This window comes from Spodoptera frugiperda, chromosome 6, assembly GCF_023101765.2.
Source record: "Spodoptera frugiperda isolate SF20-4 chromosome 6, AGI-APGP_CSIRO_Sfru_2.0, whole genome shotgun sequence".
NCBI classification, from domain to species: domain Eukaryota; kingdom Metazoa; phylum Arthropoda; class Insecta; order Lepidoptera; family Noctuidae; genus Spodoptera; species Spodoptera frugiperda.
This window is the reverse complement of record NC_064217.1, coordinates 5,430,602-5,456,411: the sequence shown is the minus strand read 5'-3', so window position 1 is coordinate 5,456,411 and position 25,810 is coordinate 5,430,602. Positions and strand designations below refer to the sequence as shown.

General features: G+C 37.5%; 1 protein-coding gene across 3 annotated transcripts; it reads right to left on the bottom strand.

The window, feature by feature from the left end:
• Positions 1 to 747: 747 nt before the first annotated feature.
• LOC118281926 (uncharacterized) lies at positions 748 to 25,597 on the bottom strand. Of its 3 annotated transcripts, none has more exons than XM_050694362.1 (13): positions 25,373 to 25,597; positions 16,001 to 16,037; positions 15,562 to 15,711; positions 15,237 to 15,284; positions 11,649 to 11,790; positions 10,670 to 10,753; positions 7,454 to 7,587; positions 6,164 to 6,300; positions 5,276 to 5,430; positions 4,005 to 4,083; positions 3,123 to 3,285; positions 2,384 to 2,564; positions 748 to 1,880 (listed from the first exon to the last, which is right to left on the bottom strand). In XM_050694362.1, the coding sequence occupies exons 1-13, from the start codon at positions 25,387 to 25,389 to the stop codon at positions 1,705 to 1,707; spliced, it is 1,503 nt and encodes a 500-aa protein (XP_050550319.1). In that variant the 5' UTR covers positions 25,390 to 25,597; the 3' UTR covers positions 748 to 1,704. The 3 variants fall into 3 exon arrangements, with proteins under 3 accessions (XP_050550319.1, XP_050550320.1, XP_035458639.1); XM_050694363.1 differs by having other exon boundaries at positions 748 to 1,883; positions 6,164 to 6,297; XM_035602746.2 differs by having other exon boundaries at positions 750 to 1,883; positions 25,373 to 25,596.
• Positions 25,598 to 25,810: the final 213 nt, after the last annotated feature.

Here is a 25,810-nt window from a genome sequence, read left to right as displayed (position 1 = left end):
AACTTTTGGCCAGCCGTGTGGCCAAAGATGGAGAAATTCATAATTTTGTCTCCATTAGTGGCCACCTTCTAATAATCCCACTTCAGAAACATATGGCGACAAAATAACTTTAGTTCCACTTAGACAATATATTCTTCATGTAGTATTAACATAAACATCCAAACAATAAGCAAAGATTAAAAAAATAAAAACCAAATCCTCACCCGCTCGCCTTAGCCTTTTTGTTAAGATCTTAACAATTTCACCCTCAACTAAAAAGAATGACTTGTTGCATCGAAGTGAAGTTTGACACATCAAAGCTGCCAACGGTATCAGTGTCTCCAATATTCTGTATTTTAAATACTGTACATCACAGAGTAATTTATTTGTCCATGCCTTAGTTATAAATATTTGAAGGCCCAAGTGGCCACAAAGGGGTCGATGGCCACAACCGGGTCACTTGCCCTACTTAAAAATACGTAAAATAATAAAACAAAACTATGTAAGTTTATAGAATATTTAATTTTTCGTTTTAAAATGTACCTAATAATACCTATTATTACTCTTAGATACATTTCATTCGTATAAATAATACAAAGTATTTTAAAAATTAGAATAAGCTAATTTAAATAATCACTAAACTAATATTTACAAATAAAAAAATAAATTAATCAAAATGAGTAAAAATAAAACACCTGTCTTATAGATGACATTATTTTGATATGGTATATTCTTGCTATTCATTAAAAAAAAAGAATCAGTAATAAAAAAAACCTATTACTCCAATATAGTAAAAGTGTAAGCTTGATTTATCAATCGTATATTTTATGAATGTGGCAATACTGTTTAAACTAAATACAGATAAAAAATAAGCTTCGTTGTATTACTAAATAATTTACGATGTAGTTAACTCTATTTTAATACTTATTTTATCACAACTTTGAGAACTGCATACATAAATAGACAGACAAACGGAGGAGGTATATTTTTATACATAAAAATATAGATCCTCACAATTTGTCTTAGTATTACAATAACGAGCATAAATTAAATTTAAGTCTAATAATTTACATCTAGAATTTGTTGTAAACTAAACCTTATTACTAGTTTTATGAAGTCGAAATTAAAAAGGCAATTTAAAGGCACCATTGTACGTTTTGGTACGAGACACTTCGTCTTTTGTAATTGCACTTTCTAAAGAGTGGTCTATTTTGAAAACTTTAGAAAAATGTAGAGGTGCTTATATACCAAACATATTACTATAGTTCAACCTTTCGTATGATATATAAGACATAATAGAAAACACATTGTGTCTCGTGTGGATCTGTGTTCTGCGTGATACCCAGGGTTAAACAGAAATTGGTACATAACACGAACCACTTCATTATTGAAAGGCGATAGGTTTAAAGTTTACTAAATGCTTGAAAAACTTCACTTCATGTGAAAAAACCTTACATAATAGAAGCAAACATAATATTAAGTACTGGAAAAATTGGAATATGGCTATTTAAATAGCAGGAGTGCAAGGAACTTCTACAAACATTAAAAAATCAGATTCAAACAACTACTAGATAATCCGAATCCTTCAATAATCTCAAACGGATTAATGAAACGGTTGTTTCTTAGGCTAAGGAGTATCAAGAATCTACTTCTAGCAATGCCAACCATAACACTAAAATATTAATTTCACTCGCAAACTTTAGGAAAATGTACTTATGTTATAACCTATTTGATTCGTCCTTTGTGGGGTACGTATGCATGAATGGGTGTCCGTGGTTCTCCGCGCCTGAACCCTCGCGCGGCAGCTAGCACGCCTCCGCACAGGGCAGCGATGAGCACCCCGCAAGACACCATGATGGCTGACAACGCTGATGTCCTCATACAAGTCTGGCCTTCTGGAGCTACTATAAACAGTAAAAAGGTTTATTGTTAAGGAACTTACTCGTATTAGGTGGCAATTAAATCGATGAATACAGAAATGTAATTACAATTTATATGGGAGTTTTGAAAATGTTAAAACTTTACGACAATTAGGTACCTACGGTACGAAATTACTTCTCTAGCTCTAACTTTAAAGGAAGAAAATTTCAGTAAAAAAATCCAGATTCGAGAAGAACGTTTCTGCATCTACATTACTATTTAATTTTAAGTGGACCGATGATATTATTAAATTCAATAACTAAGGAGTAACCGTTAGATATAAGAGAATTCTCTTTCAGCTTGGCGAACTAAGGCCCTTTGTTCAGTGTCTTTAGACTGTTCCTATTTGCAATTTAGGGACCGTAAGTCGGGTGAATAAATACAGAAAAGGGGTGAATAAATGTTTGGAAAATGTCCTAACATCTATTCACCTCTTGAATTCTTTTCACCCCGTTTTACCGTTACCTAACTAGATTTTACTTACCACCTGTGCTGGCAGCTAGTTCTGGATCCTCCTCGCCCTCCTGCAGCACTCTTAGTGACTGGAACAGTGAGATGTTCTCAGACAGCCGCGGGGCGACGCTGGAGGCAGGGTCCAAGCCTGGCTTCGTTTCTATCGAACGCCGCTTCACGCTCTTCATGTTACGCCAGTGGCATGGTTGTGACTGAAATCAACAATTGAATAAAAGTATGAGTTTATTATCCTTATAATATCCTCTTATGTTGTAGGTACCTAGATTAGATAAGTTATTTCGAACGCGAACTTATGAACGCTTAACAACAACACCACGAAAATGTTGATTTGACAAAACTTAATATGTAATTTTTTATGGAATAAGCCGATAAACCAGCAGAATCAGCGGATCACCTGATGCTAAGCAATCTCCGCCGCCCATGGACACTTGAAACACCAGAGGCGTTACAAGTGCGTTGCCTGCCTTTTGGGGTTTAGGAATTTAAGGGTTGTTGGGGAATCAGGGATTGGGAAGGGGGTAATTGGGCCTTCGGTAACCTGACTCACACAAAATTTGCGTTATGTTTCGTTTCGTAGTCGGTTTTCTGTGAGGCCGTGGTATCACTCCGATCGAGCCGGCCCATCCGTGCCGAAGCATGGCTCTCCTGGCTTAATGTTATGTTCCTTACATTGAAAAGCTTTCGTCGGTAATATTATTTTATATCTTTGATAATGACTACCCATACACTAAGATAGTACAGATACTCACAGGACATCTTCCATGGCACATCCTAACATCACACTCAATATAGAGAGCAGGCGACCCAGTGAATCGGAACGTCTTCATGTACGCATACACCTGTGTCTCGAACACGCCTGACTCGGACCATGAGCCGCGGAAACGAGAGATCAGCTTGTCGTCTACTGGGCAGCTGGAACGTGAAAGAAAGTGTTAAAAGATTACCAAACATGGACCTAGAACTAGAACTAATAACGATTGAAACTTACTGCCGCACACAGAGACAATTAATGATTACTTAAACTATACCTTAGTAGCGATTTTGTGGGGGCTTGTTATTAGCAATAAGTAAAACCTATAGTTAGTATCTAAATAATGTTATTAGTCTGTAAGCCCTCCTTAAAATAAATAAATAAATAAATTTTGTATCGAAAACAATTGCTAAGGACTGGGTTAAGTAACCGTTAAATGACTCTGAGTACGGTAGTTAATTTCCACTATAAGTACCAATCATTTTTTTTACATTGAAGCAAATGAGAACTCACGATGCCGATGACGATAAATAAATATAAAATTTTATCTTCTGCTCGCCGGCCGAGTGGTTGCAAGTGTGACTGCAAGGGGTCTCGGATCCGATTCCCAGTTTGGGCAAAGTATTACTGGGGCTTTTTCGTTTTTTTTTCGAAAATTTCTCAGTAGTAGCTCCTATTACATGGGACTTATAACACAAAGTGGATATACATTGTATAGCGGCATTACGTGCCATAATGAGCTCCTCTGCCTACTGCTCCAGGGATAAAAGACGTGACGATACGATACGAAATTTTATCATACGACGTAAAGTCTTAGGCCTGTTCTTACATTGTTATACAAACCACACTAAATAAAACTTATCATTCAAATTCAACTTACCCATATTCATCAATAAGCTGTATCCGCTTGGTTGCACCGTTATGAGCGAAGCAGTCATTCACGACAATGTCGAATCCATCTAAAAATTATATTAAATTTTTAAATAACTCTCTTCACGCCAAATCCGATGATGATCGCCAAAAGTAGGGTAGGTCGACTATTATTAAAGTTCAATTTAAACTAACTATCTACATAGGTACCTAATAGGGAAAATCAAACCTTTAATAGTACCTATAGTTTTTTTAAGGAGGGAATATCATCCTATATCCTCTCCCGCCTTGTGTGAGGTGAAAGAGAGTGTCACATTCTTACTAGCTAAAAACCACCCCGTTCCTACTCCTGCTTTGAGCCGCAACCGCGGTAACCCGTTAGGTAGTCCACAGTTCTGGAGTATACTTAAGTTACAAGGCTACATCTTGTAAATTTCTCGTCTTTCTCACTAATAGAGTAGCGACAGGAAAATAATAGAAACACAGAAATTGCTATCCGGAGAACCAGATGTTGTAGTGGTACGTTTACAAACATTTCATATTGATCTTTAGGCCAAGGCCTACCTAAGTATAAATGCAAATGTTAGGTTAAGTTAAATTGTACTTATAACCTAAACGGCTAGCGTTAATGTATGTGAATACCAACTACTCCTAAACAATTTCTTCTAAAAATGTTCTGACATACTTCATCGAGCGTCATTACTCCCATACCGTTCCATATAATAAAATTTACGAAAAACGCAAGATCTTGATTAAGTAAAACTGATTGAAATATTTCTGGAGCCCCATTGCAAGTAGACATGCGATGTTGGCCGCGACCGTTACGATACTCGCCCTTAAGTTACGGTATTTAATTGTTATTGATAATAAAAATTATGTAGTTCACTTGTACTACGGTAAAATGTAACTGCTGATGACAATAAGCGATACCTAGTTTACAGGTATTTAGTTAACTTTTGATTAAATTCGTAGCCATATTATCGCATAGCAGTAGTAGCGCTCTTTAGGCTATGACATCTCTATTCCTACTTTAAGCATGAACAGTTTTACATTTGTTTTCGTGTAGTCGAAAAAAATTGCCCTCGTCTATATCTAAGTGTATTATATTACAGACTTTAAATACAAACTCAAATATTATTGTAAGCTGCATTGTATTGCGAATGCAATGTTCCTTTAATAACATTAGCACAACGAATCATACCTACGTCGTGGTAAAAAACGATAGAAAAGTTTAAAAATCTTCTAATTGTGTTTCTATTTGAAAAGAAATGGAATACATACCATAAGCACTCCTCATGTAAATCAGCAAGGTGAGTGGATCTCCAACGCGCACGGGTCCTGACACGCGCGCTCCATTAGCACCGTACCCTGAGCGAATCTCCATGTAGCACTCAGGTGGTTGCAGCGTAAACACCACTGGGTTGCCTGTCGCCACCCTGGAATACGACAGAAGTAGATGAGTATTCGTAACTTTAATTTCGATTATTAACACACTGGTACATAAAAGGTAAGTACTTTTGAAAACTATTCCCTTGATTTAATTTAAATTTCATGTGAAAATTAATAGTTATAAGTAATTTTATAGCAATTTAAAATGACAACACCTCAATTCGAACCATTCGATTGCTTAATTCAAGTGTCACAAAACTGCTGTTTATTGACCCACCTAATTACAGAAAAATGCACCAGAAATAAATGGGTTCATCAATGCTCCAGTTTGCCATAAAATCCAGTTCCCCGATTACATGCATTTATGGTTATGATAATTCATTTTATCACCGATCGTCACAGATAATCGCATCACAATCTGTGTCAACAAGATCATGCGTGCGCGACGCCTCAGCGACAAATCCGATCAGCCATGGTTTTGCGCACATTTTTGTGGTTTGAAAATAAAAATAAATAAATGTTTGCAATTTCACTTTTTCGCAATGAAATTGAACTGAAAAGAAAATTTTGCGAATACCTCACGCAATTTGTCGATTTAAAGTAGAACATCCATAGGTTACAGAAACCACAACTGTGCCAAATTTTTAAGGAGAAAATTGTATTTTTTGCTCATTTTGATGATCTTCAATAAATAAGTTTAGTGGACTGGACAAAAACCTGAATCTACCTACCTTGACCGAAAATATAAACTGAAACTTTTTAATATCGTAGTTTACTCACTCTACGTCCAAAAAAGGGAATGTGACGGTCTTCCAGAAGTCGTATCCGTACTCGCAGGTGACCTTGAAGTGTTCGTCCAGCTCTTCTTCAATCAACGAGTTGTACTGCACCGTGATCGTGTTCCACATGAGGTTCTTCTATCAGACACAAAAAGGTAGAATAATTTTAATAAAACCATTTATGTGATCGCTTGCTTATTAATACCTCAAAACTTCTAAACCTTAACACGTTAACTGCCACGCCGGTCACCTGTAGCCGAAGTTAGCGGAGGATTTACGTTCAACAGTTTTCTGATAGCAGTCGAAAGCTTAAGGCATCGGGGTAGTATTACACATCATCTGATGTAAAGCGCTGTCCATAGCCACTAGCAACACCAGAGGAGTCACAAGTAAGAAGGAGTAAGCTCTTTTCTAAGGGTTAAGAGTCACTATTTTGGCTGTGGTGGTGTTTATGTTCATACGCCAAGTTTCCGGACTCTCCCTTAACGTTTTAAAGGCAGTCTAGTTCTTCTATTTTGGTTCATACACTGAAGACAAGACAAGCTATCAAAGTTCAGTCACACAACATCTAAGGAACTTTTAAAACCTTGCTTTGTAGTTCCGTAGCCTTTGCTACGCAAAAAATACATAAATCTAATTGTTATTCACAAAATAAGACGAATGAACAATCGTCGTGCGAATATCATCCTGTAATCTTGGACTAAGATGGTATCACCTAGGTAATAGTACTGCTCAGTAACGTACGTGCGCCTTATAATCTTATTTCCAGTGATCTAGTATAAAATAAGCCTAGTACATTCTCACACAGCCTTCTGTTTGCAAACGACATCATGTAGATCACCAATCTCCCTAGTCCGCTACCAAATAAGGTAATGAGTGTAAATATTTCCTTCATATTACTTGTCCTTGTAGGGTTATTGACATTTAAGTTCATAACAGATTTATTCTTAAGAGTTATTGTGCTCATAAGCTTACAAGTAGGACGTACTTACTTACTTATCTCAAAAACACAATTGCAGTTGCAAATCTACTAAAACATGATTATAAAATAATACGAAGTGACTAGAATTCAAAGACTGAATAGACACAGGAATGGGGTCAATAGATGTCAGGACATTTTCTTAACATTTATTCACCTCTCTGCTGTATTTATTCACCTGTCGAGTTCTATTCACCCCGTTTTACAGTAAATGAAGTAGCACTACGAAAAAAGTACGTAGATAAATTTCTTTTTTCACAAGGACAGATTCTGATAAGGACAGAAAATCAATGAAAATAGGTATTTACTCACAGTAGGATGTTTCCTGCTGTCGTCATGCTGGCCGTTTCTTCCCAGTGTTCCGCATCTGTTGAGCTGGATGTAGAACTCGTAGTAATCACGCCCCGTCCCATTTATGTACATACAGTCCGGGTCGTATGAGTAACCTGTACCAAAAAATAATTGTATTTTAATTATATATTTCACTTACAAACTGATTTAAATTGAAATGTCCTCGTTCTCCGTTTTCGGCATTCCAAAAAAACATAAATCAATCTGAAATTTTTTTAGACTATCACTTTACTATATAAAAACACTTGGATCGATGCAGATTTTAAACAAGTATTTAAAGTCTCAAAGCTTCTGAATTGAAATCACTTATTAATTTCAGCCGTTGTCCACAAAAACAGCATCGACCTAACCACAGCCATAAAAGAAAAATGTTTAAAAAGAAACATCTCTTCGCAGCTCTTTTTAAAAAGAAAGTGCTATGAAACCGAAACCGCGCTAAACGTGCTTACTTACACCTAGATAGTATAACATTTAGGTAAAACGGTGACATAGATCACGTAACTGCGAGCATGGTCACAAACAGTATCTAATTACTTTTATACTGCTATCCAACACCTCATAAAGCTGTTACTACTGTATACTTAATTATGAATGGGCATTAGTCACCTTAATGGCTGCTCCACATATTTTCACTTTTATAAAGATATCATTTCAAGTAAGTAATTGTAGAATACTAGCGGTCTGTCAGGCCTTTGCCTGGGTACTACATTTATCATTATGATAAACCTGATGAAATTTTTCTTTCATGATCGTATCTATGACCTATATAATAAACGTCTTTTGGCTTTCGGACATAAAAATTTAAAAAACACAAAACAATCCTAATATCGGTTGAGCCCTTCACTGACGATGGTACGATGACCATGGGAAATTGGAATTTATTTTTACAATAGATAAATACTTAAAGAACTGCGAAGAGATATTCCTTGAAATATAAATTTTATTTTATCCCATGAAGTCAGAAGTGTATTCAATTTTAAGTTACCATATTATACTATGCTATTAGCCTCAGGCTTCAATTTTATTTATCTGTGATAAAGTCCCGGAAGTATCTGTCATAAAGTCTACACTTCACATTACAAATAAAACAACAATAAAATATAAGTCAAACATTCAAAACAAGAAATAAACATACAACATAATAGAAATAAAAGCTTTTTAAAAGGTAGTAATTTCATATTCCTTCAAGCGTGTAACGGTAGAGCGAATCAAGCAAGCGAATGTCCCACGAATCACTAAACAATGCTAATCTCACACTAAGAGGGTAAATTATACACTTACAATACTGTACATTTAATATCTAGTAATCTTGTAATAGCTTCTATAGTCTGTAGGCTTATGGTAAACGTTTTCCCGTGACTCTGTGATACACTTAGGTTTTATCGACGCGGATTAAGTAGGCACGACGATCTAGCTCCGAGATGCGTGCAAATCACTTTCAAGGTCAGGTAATGGTAAAAAGAGAAGACTATCATTTTTTAAATTCATGCGTTAACAGTTTTATCTCCACTTCGCATAATAATCTAAGTCAATAAAAAAGAAAAGCTATACTCCTGACGAATTTTCCACAGATATAAAAATTGACAAACAAATTGATGCATTCTAAGCTTTCTTAACTAAACGCCAAACCCTTGCTTACTCCATGCAAAAACCACCTTAAGCAGTCGTACTCCTAAAAGCATTTAGATTGAGACACCCAAACATCGCAACCGGACCAAAACAGATCGATTGAGACAGTTTGGTGATAGCCAGTGCGATTTACTTCATAGTCTATTTGTTAGCAGGCCTTTTGTACCGTTAGCACTATGAGAACATTTCATCCAGCGATGCTGCCTTGATTAGAAACAACCACGTCTCGCGAAATCATCAAATCTGACATAACGGTCATGCCCTTTGACAGCTTATAGCGATAACACATGTAGAACGAACACAGAGTAGTAAGTAAATGGAGAGCTAATGTGAGAACGTGCGTGCGAAAATGCGTGTGTATGATAACCGTAACGTGCGAAAAATTTGTAAATTATTATTTTTGTGGTAAAGTTCCTACATGGCTGGGAAATAGGCAAAAATATGGTCTGGCATGGATGATACTCGTATAAGATTTTTCAATTCTCCTTTTTTGTTTTATTACCTATACAAAATATAAAATCCATTTGACAAATCGAGTTTAGTCAATGAGTCTTTGATACCCATTCGTTATAGTAAGGACCAATATTATATACTATTTAATAAGTTTCTGAATGACTCAATTTTTCTGACAATTTGTGTCACCATATAAGTACCGTACATATATTAGGTATTTAGCTATGAAATTGCTATATTATTATTATTTAACCATTTTTAATGTCCTTATATAAATTAGAACCAACAAAGTATGTTTAATTAAAAGAATCATTACGTTTATGCTATTCAAACTGCATACTTTAACAAGGCAACTGAATCATCTACATTTCTCTATACTCTAAGAGCGAAGTCTCCAACATAGACATACTCCACAATTTAATACAAAGGAACAAACAGACATTGTGTGAGTGACGATGACGCCGAGACGAGAGTAACAATAACTTGATAATGACACGCGTCTAGTCTACACGGCTAATTGTTTCAGCTATCTGCACTAAATGTAGGCTCTAGATAGCTAGGAACTTTTCCTAAGTTAAATAACGGTTGATTAGACTTAGATTTTCTGGGAACGGCTGGTTATAAGGTAAGATTTGTTACCTATATATTAAGATTGAGAGGAATTATATTTAAAAGAATTCAATTTAGATTTGTTTCCCGTGTCGAGCAAAGTATTACTGGGCTATTTTCGGTTTTTCGAAAATTTCTCAGTGGTAGCACGGAGTCTGGAGTTATGCCCAGTGTATGTCAATAGGCTCACCCCTTATTACATGGGACTTATAATACAAATTGTGAAAAGTGGGTGTACGTTGTATAGCGGCATTACGTGTAGTAATGTGCACCTCTGCCTAACCCTTCAAGGATAAAAAGTCGTGACGTTGGTATATTTAAAAGAAATTCAAAATAAAGTTAAAATTACTTTAAACACATATACGAAAGCATGTCACACATATTAATCTTCATACTCCTATTAGCTAATTTGTGTCTTTTTGTTTTCACGGTTAAATCTACACGTATGTCGTGGATCGATAAGTAAGTCAAGTGATAAGTACTGACCTGCTGAATACACAAGTCCGGAGAAGGATCCGTTGAAGCCAACCCTTATCTTCATGAAGTCATCTTGGCATTCCGCTTCAATATCTGGTGACAAAGACACATTATTAAATACTATTGCAATTGTTTACCCATTTAAGTAAACTCAACTTAACAAGCTGCAAAATAGTTTTCAGCTAGGGAAAAGGTGTATATGTATTAGTTGCACAATTATTTAGCTTTTATCCTTTTAAGTATCATGTCGTGGTGGCCCGTAAAATGCCCGCTTCTCATGCATGAGGGTGCAGGTTCGAAATCTTCTCCGTGCGAGATGAGCCCTTTGGTCAGCAGTGGCCACTTATAGGCTGTTGATGTGATCACTTTAAGCGCCTGTTTCACCACCTACATATTTATAACTACCCAATTTTATGTGGCATATAATTCATACAAAATCTACGGCTATCCAGACAATGTGAAATAGGCCCTAAATACCTATTTAATAAAATAATAATTTAAACAACAAACGTTGTCCTTACAAAATTGTGTAACCATACAAATTGAGATGGTATCGTGTGGAACGCGTGGCGCCGCTTACGCAACCCTTTGTGTGGATTTTTATTAGTTTTTACTGAACTATTCAAATGAGTCAGAACTCACAATCACATTGATTATGCAGATACTATTGTCCCTACATTATCATAGAGTACAGTTTTGTGCCTACACACGACATGAAACAGTTACACCAGAAACGTAACTGACTACATACTGATAGACTACTTTGAACCTTAAAGGATGCCTTCTCCCGCCTTGGGCGAAGCGTGACGGAGTATCAGACTCTTACTGACTAAAAACACCTCGTTCCTACTCCTGCTTTTCAAGCGGGAGCCCTGGTAAACCCGCTAGGTAGTCCGCAGCTCCGGAGCATAGAGGCCTATAGACTACATCTTCATGTTTTAGGAGTAAACTAAGTCACAAAAATAGCATAGAAGTAAAGTCTACTCACATTGCACTCGGCTTCCATTAGTCCGATGTCTCCTGTACTCTCGCTCCCAAGCCGGTGGCTCTCTCCACGCGGTGTCCACTGCTGGAGAACGAGGCTTGATGCTCACTGGAATGTAACTGTTCTTCTCCGATAGAAACACCACCTAGACAAAATATAAATAAGTTATAAAATCATTTGATGTGCAAATCTTAGCACATTTAATTGTCAGCAAGAATCAGAGCAGTGTCAACCACCGCATCCGCTGTTTCATAAATCCACTAACATTTTGTGTCGTGCCAAGGTTATAGCTGCTGCTAAACTTCAGATTACAGCTAATAGTAATAATTTACTCATGGCAAATATAACAACATAATTCATATTCTTCATAGACGGCTGACCATCTCTCGGAAATTGCGAAACTGACCCTTAAGACCGTTTAAAACTAGCACAACAGTTATGCTGTATTACATTGTTACCATATTTAATTGAATATTACTCATTTGTATTACATTCCATACATGAAGAACACGCCACACTGGAGGTTTAGCAATCTGATAGCCCTGAGATAACATAAGCCTAACTACCACCTTCCGGCACACGCGACTTTTGACTGCCTTCAACAAATAACACAACCTCCGCTAATTAACACCTTAAACGTTTTACAAACAGACACAAAATATTCAGGAACAAACCGTTAGTCACTCAGTGAGCGAACTGCAACTAGATTGCATCCATTATCTGACCAAAGAAAAAATTCAAAACAAACTAACGAATTACGGCGTCGGTAATTCACCATTTCACAGTCACGACCCCTTGAAAGTTTTGCACAAAAAAGACGTAAATGGCTATAAGTATGCCAGGGCAGTTCGCACGCCGCAGCCAGTACCTACGCATTATAAAATTGGGCCAGTGGAGTGCGATAAGCGCCGCCCGTCGCCACATCACTTTGACAAATTGATTCCAACTAATACAAAACAACAAATAAAGCCATTCAGGCCACATCATAGTCCGCCGAGACATCGCTTATCCGTCGAAATAAGAAATGCCACGAATTGGGAACACTTTCATTCAATTTTCATGTGCTTTATTCATATTTACTTACCTAAAAGCGTTACTTATGTATTCACGTTATATTGACCACAGGTACTACAATGTAATAAAGAATCTAATGAATGCCTGTAACTGTTATCCAATTTAAATAATGTCGGTCGAGCCGTAACCATTTGTATTTCACGGCATGATTACAATTAAAACTAAATATTGACGGATTGACAGACAACTGTTGCGACTATGGAATCATTAATGGTTTGAATCATAACTTCCGAAGGAATCTTCCGTTTGTGAACAATCTCAGCCTAAGTGTAACAGGAATATCGATTCTCTGCTCGATTTTTCTATTATTCGATGCTTAAAATTCCTCTAAAATTCTTATAGATGTTTGTCAAATCTGATAAGACGTAATTATTTAGGAATTAATTGAATGCAAGGGATGTTATTGTTAGTAGGTCACGCGGTGTGTGATCGTCGCATCGTTCATGGTTTAGATGCAATGTGAGTCAAAGAACAGCTATCCTGCCACTTGAACACGGGTCACAGATGGATATCGCGGTACTAACACAAATACACAATGCGCGTAACACTCGCGGACGTTTCTCACGACTTAATTCGATTAGCTCAGTAAATTGTTTGTATTTTATAGTGTAAAATGACAATTTTGATAAGAATATAGACAAGGTTTTAACTTTCTTTGATGAACAATCGATAGTCTCATTCATGACAACAATCAAGATTTTACAATCAAGGGCAACAGATAAACATATCTATAGTTTATAAACCAAAGTAGTTAGTTAGTATGATTCTTTCGTAAAAAATATACAACATGAATATTAAAAGTCCATAAATTGGGAGCGGAACTACAGATGATAACCTAATCAGATTAGAGAAGCCCTTCGCAACGTGAATATTGTATATTGCACAAGTCCTGTGAGGCTGCGGCGGCGGCGTGGCCTCCTCCATTCAGTCGGCCGCTAGAGTACGAGCGCGTTGAGCAACCTGCTGACTGCCACCGTATGCGTAGCACACGGGAACTCACGCGTGAAACAGAAATAATAGCGCCGCTACCCAATCAACGTCATATTTCAATTTATTCCTCACCTCCAAACCTTCATTTCACGCCTTTCTATTCCCTAATAACAACCAAATACAAACAAAATTACCATTTTCCACCAATCACTTAACTGTGACAAAAAGATAAATTGAAATTCGTAATCTGCAAGCTGCAACACCTGCGTGTGCATTGTTACATTTTAATTGCATCTCGATGTAGTCCACGTCGTGTAAACTAAGCCTCATACCATGCGTTTCTTTACAGATTGACCGTAAAACCAATGTCACAAATAAGTGCAGCAATTCTGCAAAACGAAAGGAAAAGATACTGTGTCGAATCGTGTATTCTTAGAAGAATTCTTTCAATCAGTCCATCAATGGTCGTTCAAATGGGTGTAAATTGGTGATTATTATGTCGTACCTTTCACCCACTTCTGTGTTCAAGCCGCGGGTAATTGGGTGATAAGTGTGACGATTATTTGGCTAGCAACTCTTTTATTTTGTGCTCTCAAATACACGCAGTTTTCGATCATGGAAAATTGTATAAAAGTGAAAACAAGTAATTATATGACACTAGAGCCTCGTATTGAAACGAATCGCTGTGAATTTGCTTTCCTATGTCTTGTAAATTTTCTGTGCTGAACTCTTTTAAATCTGTTTCACCTAGGTCAACGGCGAAAGTAAATTAAACTGGTTTCTTTTCCATTAACTTTTCTATAATGCTGATCTTATAACACGCATCGTTAAGATTGACAATGACAAAAACGTCTGAAAGACAACAATAGTTTTCAACTGTCCAATATTCTAGTCAGAGACTTGGCGAACAAAAAGATTGAACAATCTAAAAATCTGGAAAATAATTGAGTTGTAAATTCTAGTTAACAAATCTGCTATTTTCAGAGCCATTAAGCACGATGAAAGAGACAGGGCGCGCGGTGGCGTATTCTTTTATATCAAGGAATAGTTCATTGTTCGTAGCGGTGTAATAACTCGTATGTACACACGTATTACATTGCTACTTGTTACTCTACAAGGCCGAATCACATGAGTACGTTTTTCTACTCATGTGGCCGAATTGTGGGTATAGGAAAGTGAAACTTTGATAACTGGATATATAACATGTGTTATTTTTCACTTTCATTGCTTACATGAAGTTTTATTAAATTAAATTATGAATAAATAATACTTACGTCATTAAATGTAATTATTTTAGACACCAATTATTTTAAAGAATGAAGCTATCTATCTAATGTCCTATGGCCAAATATAAGTCAACACTTGGTAAAGAACAGTTAGCACATTCATGTTCACGTGTTGGTATGAGAAATCGCTAACACTATGCACGAAAATGGTTATTTAATAATGGTCGTCTATTGCGGTTAGAATTTTCGTTGAAATGAGCGGTAAACAAGCAGGATTGGGATTACCTGGTGGTTTGTGATCTACCGCACTTATGGACACAACACCAGAGATAATCTGCAATTCATATTATAAGGTACTCACCGGATCTTGTTCACTGCCATCACTCTTGAGGGCTTCTCTCGTTTCATTCTGCAGACAAAAATGTTTTGTTAGTTGAGCCATTTATACTCCAAGCATACTTACAAACATACATACCAGTAGACGTACAACAAACATTGATTTTGATTTCAATATCTATTTTGGTAAAAAAATATTATGATTTTTTTTTTGATTAAATACAACATTATTCCATTTAGCGTTGATACGAGCATTCGAAATAAAGACAGCATCTTACTTAGCATACTCTAATGAATTTTCAACCTTAACATTTTATAATAGAGTCTGTAATTGTAAAATATGTACGAACCTTAAGATTACTTGACAGTACAGGGTCGGGAGGATCATCGCCGGATCCCTCGTGAAGTTCAGCTGATGCTGACGAGGAGACTGACACGATGGATACCTCCGTCGACTCCGAGTATTCGGCCGAGTCCAGGTGCTGTGATGCTGAGTGGACCTAGTGGGAAGATAGTTTTATATTAGATAAGATGATGCTCTTTGTATGACCGGTAGCTCGGTTGTGCGTATGTCTGTTATCCAGTCACTTAAACCACCCGGATGTATGTAAAGGCAGAGAATTGACCAATTTTTTACGTGGAGAGTCGCTTAACATTGCCAACAATTTTAAAATTTTGCAAGACTTTAAATTCAAACCAATGAGCTTCATCACAATCTAAACAAACAAAGCATTAACAAATTATTAAAAAATAAAACATCATATAAAATGAGTAAATAAAAAAACTTACCCTAGTGGTAATAAGACAACAGCACACAATGAAGAATCTGAAATAAAACAAAAACAAATTACGCTCACATATCCAGAACAATATGTAATATTAAAATAGAAGATTAAATAAAGAAATGTATTCAATATGATATTGCGAGCTAAATTGAATCGTGATACATTCTAATGATCACTTGTATTTGCAAACAAATGTAAGTAAACGTGGCTAAACTTAGTTTCGTGATATGGCCGTATTGTCGGCGCATTGTTCGTAAATCGTAATGCTACCACCTAATGACGGGTCAAGAGACAAGCCCGCCATAATGACAGGCCACGAGATTAGACCCATCCCGGAGAATCAATATCTAATAATAAAATTGTTGAATCACGTACAATGTTTGCAATGAAAATATTATACGTATTAAACAATTTCAATTTATTGTGAATCGTTTCTTGAAAAGTTAAAGGTGAACGAATTCTTCGGTGGACGGTCATTTTTACGGTACAGCGCATAAGATTTTTTTTATTAAATGGTCAACTGTACATTTTTGTTCGGTGATACATACAATTCTGATAAACAATGTTTTCAACGCTTATTAAAAGATAGGTAGCTTTCCTAATTGGTATTTCGGAATGAAATATACGTTCACTTAATGTCAATCTTATCTTCCCTATAACCTTAACATTTTATAATTGTCTAATTTTATGTTAGTGTGATTTACAGGCTTTGTTTACCCTCTTCTACTTATAATGCAGCATTTTTATAACATACGTGTAAGAATATAACATACGTTAAGTGTGGGAGAGCCATGCTTCGGCACGAATGGGTCGGCTCGACCGGATTGATACCTCACAGAAAACCGAGGTGAAACAATCTTCCCAATCCCCAATTCCCCGACAGCCCTCAAATTCCTAACCTCCAAAAGGCCAACAACGCACTTGTAACGCTTCTGGTGTTATGGGTGTCCATGGGCGGTGGTGATTGCTTACCATCAGATAATCCGGAAGAAGCAATTCCAACATTGAACTTCAACAAACAGCCACCACAAATCGATTTGAAGACATCTTAATCTAAATACAGATTAGTTTAAAAGTAAACTCGTCTCCACCATTACAATAAAGAACCACCGTTACCCATAACTTTAAAATACAATACATTTTTTGTTCACAAAATAAATTCATTCAATTCTATCTGGCTAATGTCTGTTGTTTGAAGAAATCGTTACAGTTTTAATAATATTAGGAATAATGTGCAGGTCAGTGACCCCAGCATCGAACCGTGACCTCTAGTGTCCTTGAGTGTCGATAAACTAATCGAAATGGATGATTCATTGTTCACATTACGCCGTGGTCTCTGGATCTGATAGCTTTTTTTTTTTTTTTTTTTTTTTGAGGGGGAAAATCATCCAATGACTTTTCCCGCCTTGGGCGAGGCGAGAAGGAGTGTCAGACTCTTACTGACTAAAAACCACCCCGTTCCTTCTCCTGCTTTTCGAGCCGGAGCCCCGGTAAACCCGCTAGGTAGTCCGCAGCTCCGGATCAGGCATCAGCCCTGCTGGGCCCCATCTGTGGTGGTCTGATGGCTCTTTGAGGCGCGCGCGGAACGCTACGCGCCGTACGCACGGGTCTGGTTCTGTTCGGGCGGTGAGCTACCCTTGCTCGCCGTCCGCAGGCCCGCACTTACGGTGGCCGGAGATCGTCTCGCGATCCCCGACGCCCGGAGTGTCTCTCGCGACGGCTGGGGCGTGAGGAGGTTTGTTCTCTCACGCGCCCCGCCTCCTCCTTAGCTAGCATGACTGCTTCGCAGAAGGAGGAGACGGCATCCCAGTCCCTCTCGCTCCGCACCATGGCCTGAACCAGTGCCGGGCGCGAGAGGTCGCCGTCGCCGACTACATCCCTGAGGACTTGGCGGTGGTCAGCCCACGCAGGGCACACCGCCACCGTATGTTCTACCGTGTCCTCCGGGCGGTTCTCACAGTGATGACACCCGGGCGTTTCCTCCCGCCCAATAAGGAACAGGAACCTACCGAAACTCCCATGTCCGGTAAGCACCTGCGTCAGGCGGTAGGTGAGGACGCCATGGCGCCTCTCTAGCCACTCCTCAAAGAGGGGACTTACCGCTGCGATGACAGCGAGCCCAGCCCTCGGTTGCGACAGTCGTTGCTGCCATTCCGCCATGAGATCGCGCCGGAGCTCGTCCCGCCACGCACTGATCTGGTGCGGCAGTGGAGTTTCGCCCCGGCGACACGCGTCGGCGCGCAAACTGAACACGCGCGCGAGCACCTTCGCCTCCAAATCCCACGGCGGTAATCCGGCAAGGAGGTTCGCCGCCTCCCCGGATTTGATAGTTACAATTGGAAAAATGTGCAATTTTCTCTAAGATGAGGGAATTTAAATATTGGTTTAAATGGAAGATGAAAATATAGATAATATATTTAAATTGGAAAAGTAGACTGAATTACAATATTGAAAAAAAAATACAGATTCAAGTTATAACTCATTTAATTTAAACACAACTGAAAAAATATTATTATGCAGTTATGCTCCATTATGATGAGTGAATTTAACCATTATATTTCAGAAAAATAAGTAAACATAGAACTATTATTACAGTTGCACAAAATAGTCACTTCAAGTAATGACGCATTTCACGTAAAACGTAGAAGATCACGTCTTTGCCGATCTAGGCAATCTAGTATCTACTACTTTTTTCTACCAATCGGTACTTCAGCTTAAGCAGAATTACATACCAAATAATACCTTTTAAAAACCAGTAGAAACAGCCAATTGTGCAATCAGTAACTAAATTATACTATTGTGAAAACCCACCCCTAACTATTCTCCATCTCTATATATAAGGAAATATCTCTGTTTGTACGTAATCGCAGCTCAGTAGCATTACATCACAACCTTATCATTTCATTCGCATAAACTGCGCCAGTTCGTGATTGTATTCGCAATTAATCGATACCGAACGTTCCGATCATCGTTAAATCGAGTTATAATCGTCATAATCGCTTTGATTTCGTGATCGAGAATCGAGTCCGTTATTCGTGTACATCCAGGGGGCGACATGGCGTAATACTCCGTTTTGTATGAAGCCCTGCAGGTTTGAGATGACTGAAAGGCACGAAGGGTCATTCGATCCCGGGGTTAAGAATAGCGGGATCGAGTTTAATCGAGTTAGATTACTCTATTTTGTTTGGCTAATGGATATTGTAATAATCTTTATTGTATACGTGAGGGTATAAAATTATAGATTAGCTTTGCTTTGTACAATACGTCTAATGGTGATATTTTATTTATCTAAATGCTAATACATCAAAAGGTAAAGTCGCCTATCTCTTAAACTCATTAATTTTAGTTAGATTGAAGTTATAATTATTATTGATAACGTTAAAGAAAGAAACAAGTCGTAACTTTTTTATATCAAAGGTTCCTTACATAAAAAATGGTATATTTATACAAAAATCCAAATTGTGTTAACCTCCAAAATACCTTTATCGTACACTGAATACGACGTAAATTGTATTAAAATAGTAACATACCGCGTAACTTCACTTTAAGTCTCGTAGCCGATGCGAGTTCGTAGCACTTTATGTCGTTGATGTCTTTTGTTCACGCCACTTGACGGGCACACTTGTAACAACTTTTGCTTAACGTTTCGTCAAGATATGTACGTTTCTGATTAAAATTATTTATTTTGTATAACTGGTATTTTGGTTTGAAATATAATATATTGTTTCTACCATAATGCACTTGACGTACTACGAAAATTTTAACATTTAACATTTTTTCGTTTTCTCTTTCAACTAATTAATATCCTTCTAATCTTTCTATTAGATACGAATATAAGTACATATGTATTGTATATGTATAAGTGAAAAACGGGAATAATCATGACTTTTTCTCACTAACGTAAATAGGAAAATAATCCAACAATCAACATTAAAACATTACATTCCAAAAAGGTGACGGTCAAATTGCGAAACAACAACGGATGCTTATTATATCATATTTCAGTTCCTTTATTAAATTAATTCATTTATTGCATAATTTTCACAGTAAGCGCGTGCGCAGTCGCGTCGGTTCGGCTCGGTTCGTCAGCGGTCGGAACTGCTCGGCCTCGGTCGGCTTCCTACATCTCCTATCGTAATGGCCTCATTTCCGCTTCCTAACATTCACGTGCATGCTCAGCTAATGCGGTATAACTAGGTCGTAATGTGCGATCAAGGACGTTGCTCATCCCTACGAAACCTTTATTTGGGAATATAAAAAGTTTAAAAATATAAATAAATTAAAAATTACTGGTAAAATTTAAGTCATTTAGGATTGTTACATCATATTATTCTGCTTCATCTGCATCCAGCGTTTTCCTCGACCCTTGTCAGATCGTCTGGATCATCGGCCAATCAACAAGTCACTGGAGAAGGCGGTATTGTGATACTTTTAAATGAATTTATTTCGTCTTTTTTTGAGGGTGAAAATCATCCAATGACTTCTCCCGCCTTGGGTCAGGCGAGAGGGAGTGTCAGGCTCTTGCTGCCTAAAAATCACCCCGTTAGTACTAGTGCTTTGAGCCGCAACCCCGGTAACCTGTTACGTTGCGCGCAAAACTGAAACTTTCTTTCGCCTTGTGTTTAAAATCTTAATTAATTTTGGCGGTCAGCTCTATCGTTCAAACTCAAAAACACAAATTATTTTCAGGTTATGTCAGACAATAACCACTTAAAGTAGACGGTCGCGGATGATTTCATACGAACTTCCACAAAAATACTTCAAATTAGTGAATTTCATGGCGTAATGTTTTTGTCGACACTTTGACAGTTTAGAAAAAATATAAATCCAACCATCCGATCACTTGATCACTTTATTTTGTTAGCTAGCGCGATACCTAATTAGTTTTTATTCTTGACATCAACTATATCCAAGCCTTTTGTTTTCAGAAAAAAGCTGAACTTAAGTTTAAAATGGAAATACCCTGTAACGAGCACAATAATACAACAACAACGTCACGCCTTTTATCCCCGAAGGGGTAGGCAGAGGTGCACAATACGGCACGTAATGCCGCTATACAATGTACACCCACTTTTCACCATTTGTGTCGTAAGTCCCATATGATAGGGTGAGCCTATTGTGATATACTGGGCACAATTCCAGGCTCCCATGTTACTAATGAGAATTTTTAGAAAAACCAAAAAAGCCTTTAATACTTTGTCCGACCCAGGAATCGAATCCGAGATCTCTTGACTGACAGTTGCACTTGCGACCACTCGACCAACAAGGCAGTCACAATAATATGAAATCAATATTGTTCATGGGAATTCAGGTAACGTCACGTGCATAGAGCGTCAAAGCATTTTTTAGACATTATGTCCATTAAATATTGGCTTTGAACGTAAATCAATATAAAATGTGAAACTTAACTCTGTATTGTATACGCTGTAGCGCAATATTTTTGTGATAGACATTAACTACGATTCCCAAGGCACCTGCTAAGCGAGGGATATACGGTACGATTTTGTTCTGCAGTCTTCCGACTGGTGATAATATTGTATAGGTTTTTTAGTGTATGTACAAATGTACACATCACATCAATAGCCTACAAGTGGCCACTGCTGACCAAAGGCCTCTTCTCATACGGAGAAGGTTTGAGCATTAATCACCACGCTTGCTCAATGAGGTTTAGCGATTTCAACTTATTATTATACATTATTAGCCCAGGTTTCCTCACGATGTTTTCCTTTACCGATTGTCAATGATGTTTAATTAATCTTATAAAGTACATATTATGTACAAACAAATGTACAAACACACCCTATACACGTTAAAGGGTAAATAAAAAAATTACCAAAAAGCTTACATCTCTAAAAAAACTTATCGAAAACGTCAAAAACACCTCGAAACTTCACAAACAATCACCTCGTTCATGTCGTACGTAATCTGTGACACCGTGTACAGGTCACGGCGCCGGCGCCGGGTTATGGTGGCTGTAGTTTATGGTGACGTCGGCGCGTGGGCCGCATGTCACACCAGCCGTGTAGTAACGGTGCGTTCCGCAGGCCGCCCCCACTTAGCACGTACATGTGTGAAACTCACTACTACCCTTGGTACATACCAGACACAGACATGTGTGTGATGCTGTCAATGCTTCTTGTTTCATTTAACAGATAACAGAATACGTCTTCTTGCTGTTGGTAGAGTAGGTCTTCTTTAATAATAATATATTCCACAGCCACCCACACCCATATCCCTATCATTTCCTTTTACCATATCTCACAATAGTCCTGCATCAACCGGGGATTGTCCTTTGGTGTACTTCCATAGTGCATACAGGGATAATCGCCGGCTGATGTCCCATCACATATAGATTAAAATTGTTCAACGGGCCTCTGCGAGTTGGCTTCGGCCCCTCGTACGCCTTACAAAGGTCCGGGACCCTGTGGTCCCGTGATTATGTAAAGAACATACATAATAATAATAATATAAACTTTATTGTACACCTTTTACAATTCAGACAGATAAATATAAATAGCGCTAAGTGGACTTTAAGGGTCTAACACACTTTTAGAGAGAGACTGCCAGAAGTTGCGGGTATTATTCCCAAATAAAATAATGTTGTAAATGATAATTATTTGAATATGACTTGAGAAGATTTAATTTACAAGTTTTGTAAAAAATATTTTATCAGTTCCAGCCGTTTTCATTTTTCTTGCACTATGCTAATTAACCCTATTAATATCAATATCACCTTACAGTTTATAAGTTTCAGAAAAATATTATATAAAAGATTTATAAGATAACGAAGTGTTGCTATAAGTTTACGTCTTTGCCTCGAAGTCGTGACAATATCGACATTCCTATAAAGTTGGCGAGAAAATCTAAACACTTTCGATCGACCAAGAAAGACATTTAAAACCATAATTTACAATGCTGTTTCGTAAACTTCTGCCCCGGCAAAATACTTAATTTGAATTCAGATTATATTTATTTTTTTTGTTTTTGTCAAGTCAAGTTTTGTGTTTAAGTCAAAGTCGCATCGCATTTATTTTAAATATGAACATAATAAATTATTAGAAATGACCAGCCCGAAAGGATTTTTTTTATGTTTCCATTTCCCAAAAGTTGTTTGCAAGAGAATGCTCAAGACGTAAATCTGCCAAAAGCCATAAAATATATTAGACACTACACTGCAAAAATGTTTATTGTTCATATAACACAGAGTTTACAAAAAAAATGCATTGGAACGTTAATATAGTACACGTAAGGAAAGCGGTAGCGATCGTTACTTTAAATTGGAGTTAAATTCCGATACACATAATTGATACCGAGAAATCATATTAGTAGAGTTAATTTACATGAGACTTTTCAGACTTTGTTTTACTATGTAGACAGAGTCTACAAGCGACAAGCATATCTTTGTAAGCATTAGGCGCTTTATAAAATACTAGCTTCTGCCAGCGGGTTCGCCCACGATCCCATAAAAATGGCCTGTACTTTATTTCAGACTATAATCTTTATCTACCCCTATTCTAAATTTCATTTTGATGCGGTTTTGACGTGAAGGAGTAACAAACAAACAAACATACAAACTTTCGTATTTATAATGTGAGCTGGATTTATGTACATATGTGTGACAAATAAAGAAAATATTTATTCTATTTTATTTTATTTTGTCAGCTCTATAAACATTCTAGGCACATAATGCCACGATCTTAACGCCGGCGCTTGCGCAGATCCTGCGTTAGAAGTAAACATCACGAGCATTGCTCCTATCTGATGATACTGCCTGTGGTACACGACCAGCAACCCACGTAGGTAGTAGATAAAACTCATAGTGAAGGAAACTTAAAATATTTCTTATTTACAATGAACCATTGAGATGCACATCAACTTCAAAATATGATTTTAACCCTTTCGTGGTCGGTGACGTATATATACGTCCCAAGACCTACGAAGAATGAATGTGCCATTCTACATATACCACGTAATTCTGCAAAAGGGTTAAATATTTTCATCATATCAACGGTATGTGACATTTTACTGCCGAACTACAGGTCTCCACTACATAATAGCCATAATCTTCACACTTGGCCGGCGGTTTGTAGATGATAGTTTAAAAGGTCCAGGTTTACCTAACAGAGACAACTGCTTCTTTATCAAACATATGTAGTCCTTTATTAGTCGGCTTTTACAACGATGGGAAAAACTATCAGTCAGACATTTAGGGGTGCTTTTCCATCAGAGATGTGCTATGCTACGTTGCTGTGGACGCGTTTGGTTTCCACCAATCATATTCATTGATACACATTGCTTAGCACTGTTGGAAATGGAGTTTTACACAGATTACCTCGATAAGCTTTCATGATCATAATGAAAACTACCTAAGTGTAACCGCTACAAGAGTTTAGATGTAAAGTAGGAAAATATCAATAATTCTCTGATTTTCACGAAAATGACATTGGAAAACACGTAAATAAATAAGTATTTAAGCTCCAAACGTACAGAGTACTGACCCCTATTGAAACATATGTGAACCATATCTACTCGCTTATTTTCCAGGACTGTTCCTAATGTGACCACATTCCTGGTTCCATAGAATGATAAGTGTGTCTTAAAGCTCTTCTTAAACATAACTTGGTTATTAAACAAACTCGTTTATAGATCCTAATTCATCCAATTACTAGTAAAGTTATCAAATTAATTTTCAAACAAACGTTTGTCAAAAACACAAAACCATTACATTTGAAAACGAACATCAGAGCAAATGCAACTAGAAATGAGAACAATAGCACGATAAATGATATTGCGGTAAAGCGCCGAATCTTTTGGTAAGCTGTCGGCCTTAAACCTGTGCCTGCGTCAGTCGGCAGCTGCTCAAATCGTTCTGAAACTCCGATGCAAATAAGCCATGCCTTTTATTCCGTTCAAGCGTAGCCGGGTCACAGAACTAGTACAAATATAATTTTGCTGTAGCGTCGCGAATTTACTTATTTCTATTGATTTATTTGTCCAACTGTAATTCTTTGGCAATGAAATTGATTGTCCGATGGCCGTTAGGATTTGAATGGAATTCTTTCATGTCCCTAAGGCAGATGGCATTTGTTCCAGACGCTTTTTAGTATCAATAATGTTTTTACCATAGAATTTCTTGGTCTGTTTATTTAACTTTAACAAAAACGTTGTCTTTTCACGTGCACAAAAAATGAGTACCATCTTCAGAGCGATTAAAGATTTTGTAAATTCTAAAGGATATATTGCTTTATGCTATTGTTACCACTACATATCGAGTATTTCACCACGTTCATAATTCTCAAACAACATAGTTTAAAGTAAAACACATATAAAAGCAAACTGAAAAAGTGAAACCTTCACATTTCCATACTCTAGTTACCTGACACTTAGCACCATTTTGCACTAAGCGATTCACGATTCACACTTGTTCATTCGATTCAGTAACACTGCCACTACGATTCGAGCTTTGATCGATAATCACTACGCGTGAGTGGTGCGTGCGTAAGTTCGCGGCGGCTTGCAACAATCGAGTCGGCAACAATAGAGTGGTGCGCGGCCGTCTCTCGCGACGTCTGACCATCAAGTGTTGGTCGTCGACTCAGCCTCCAGCGTGCCTCCTCATCCGCGTAATGCTTCCCGCTGCGGTGAGTCCGCACAAAAGCGCGAGGGGGCCTTAATCACTTCCAAAACCATTTGAGGAAACAACGTCCAGGTGCGAACTCAGTCACGCTCAATCCAACCCGACTAATGACAGAGTTCAAAGGCAATTAGCCTGCAGGTAATCAGTCTATTAAAAGCTCTACTTTAACGCAACAGG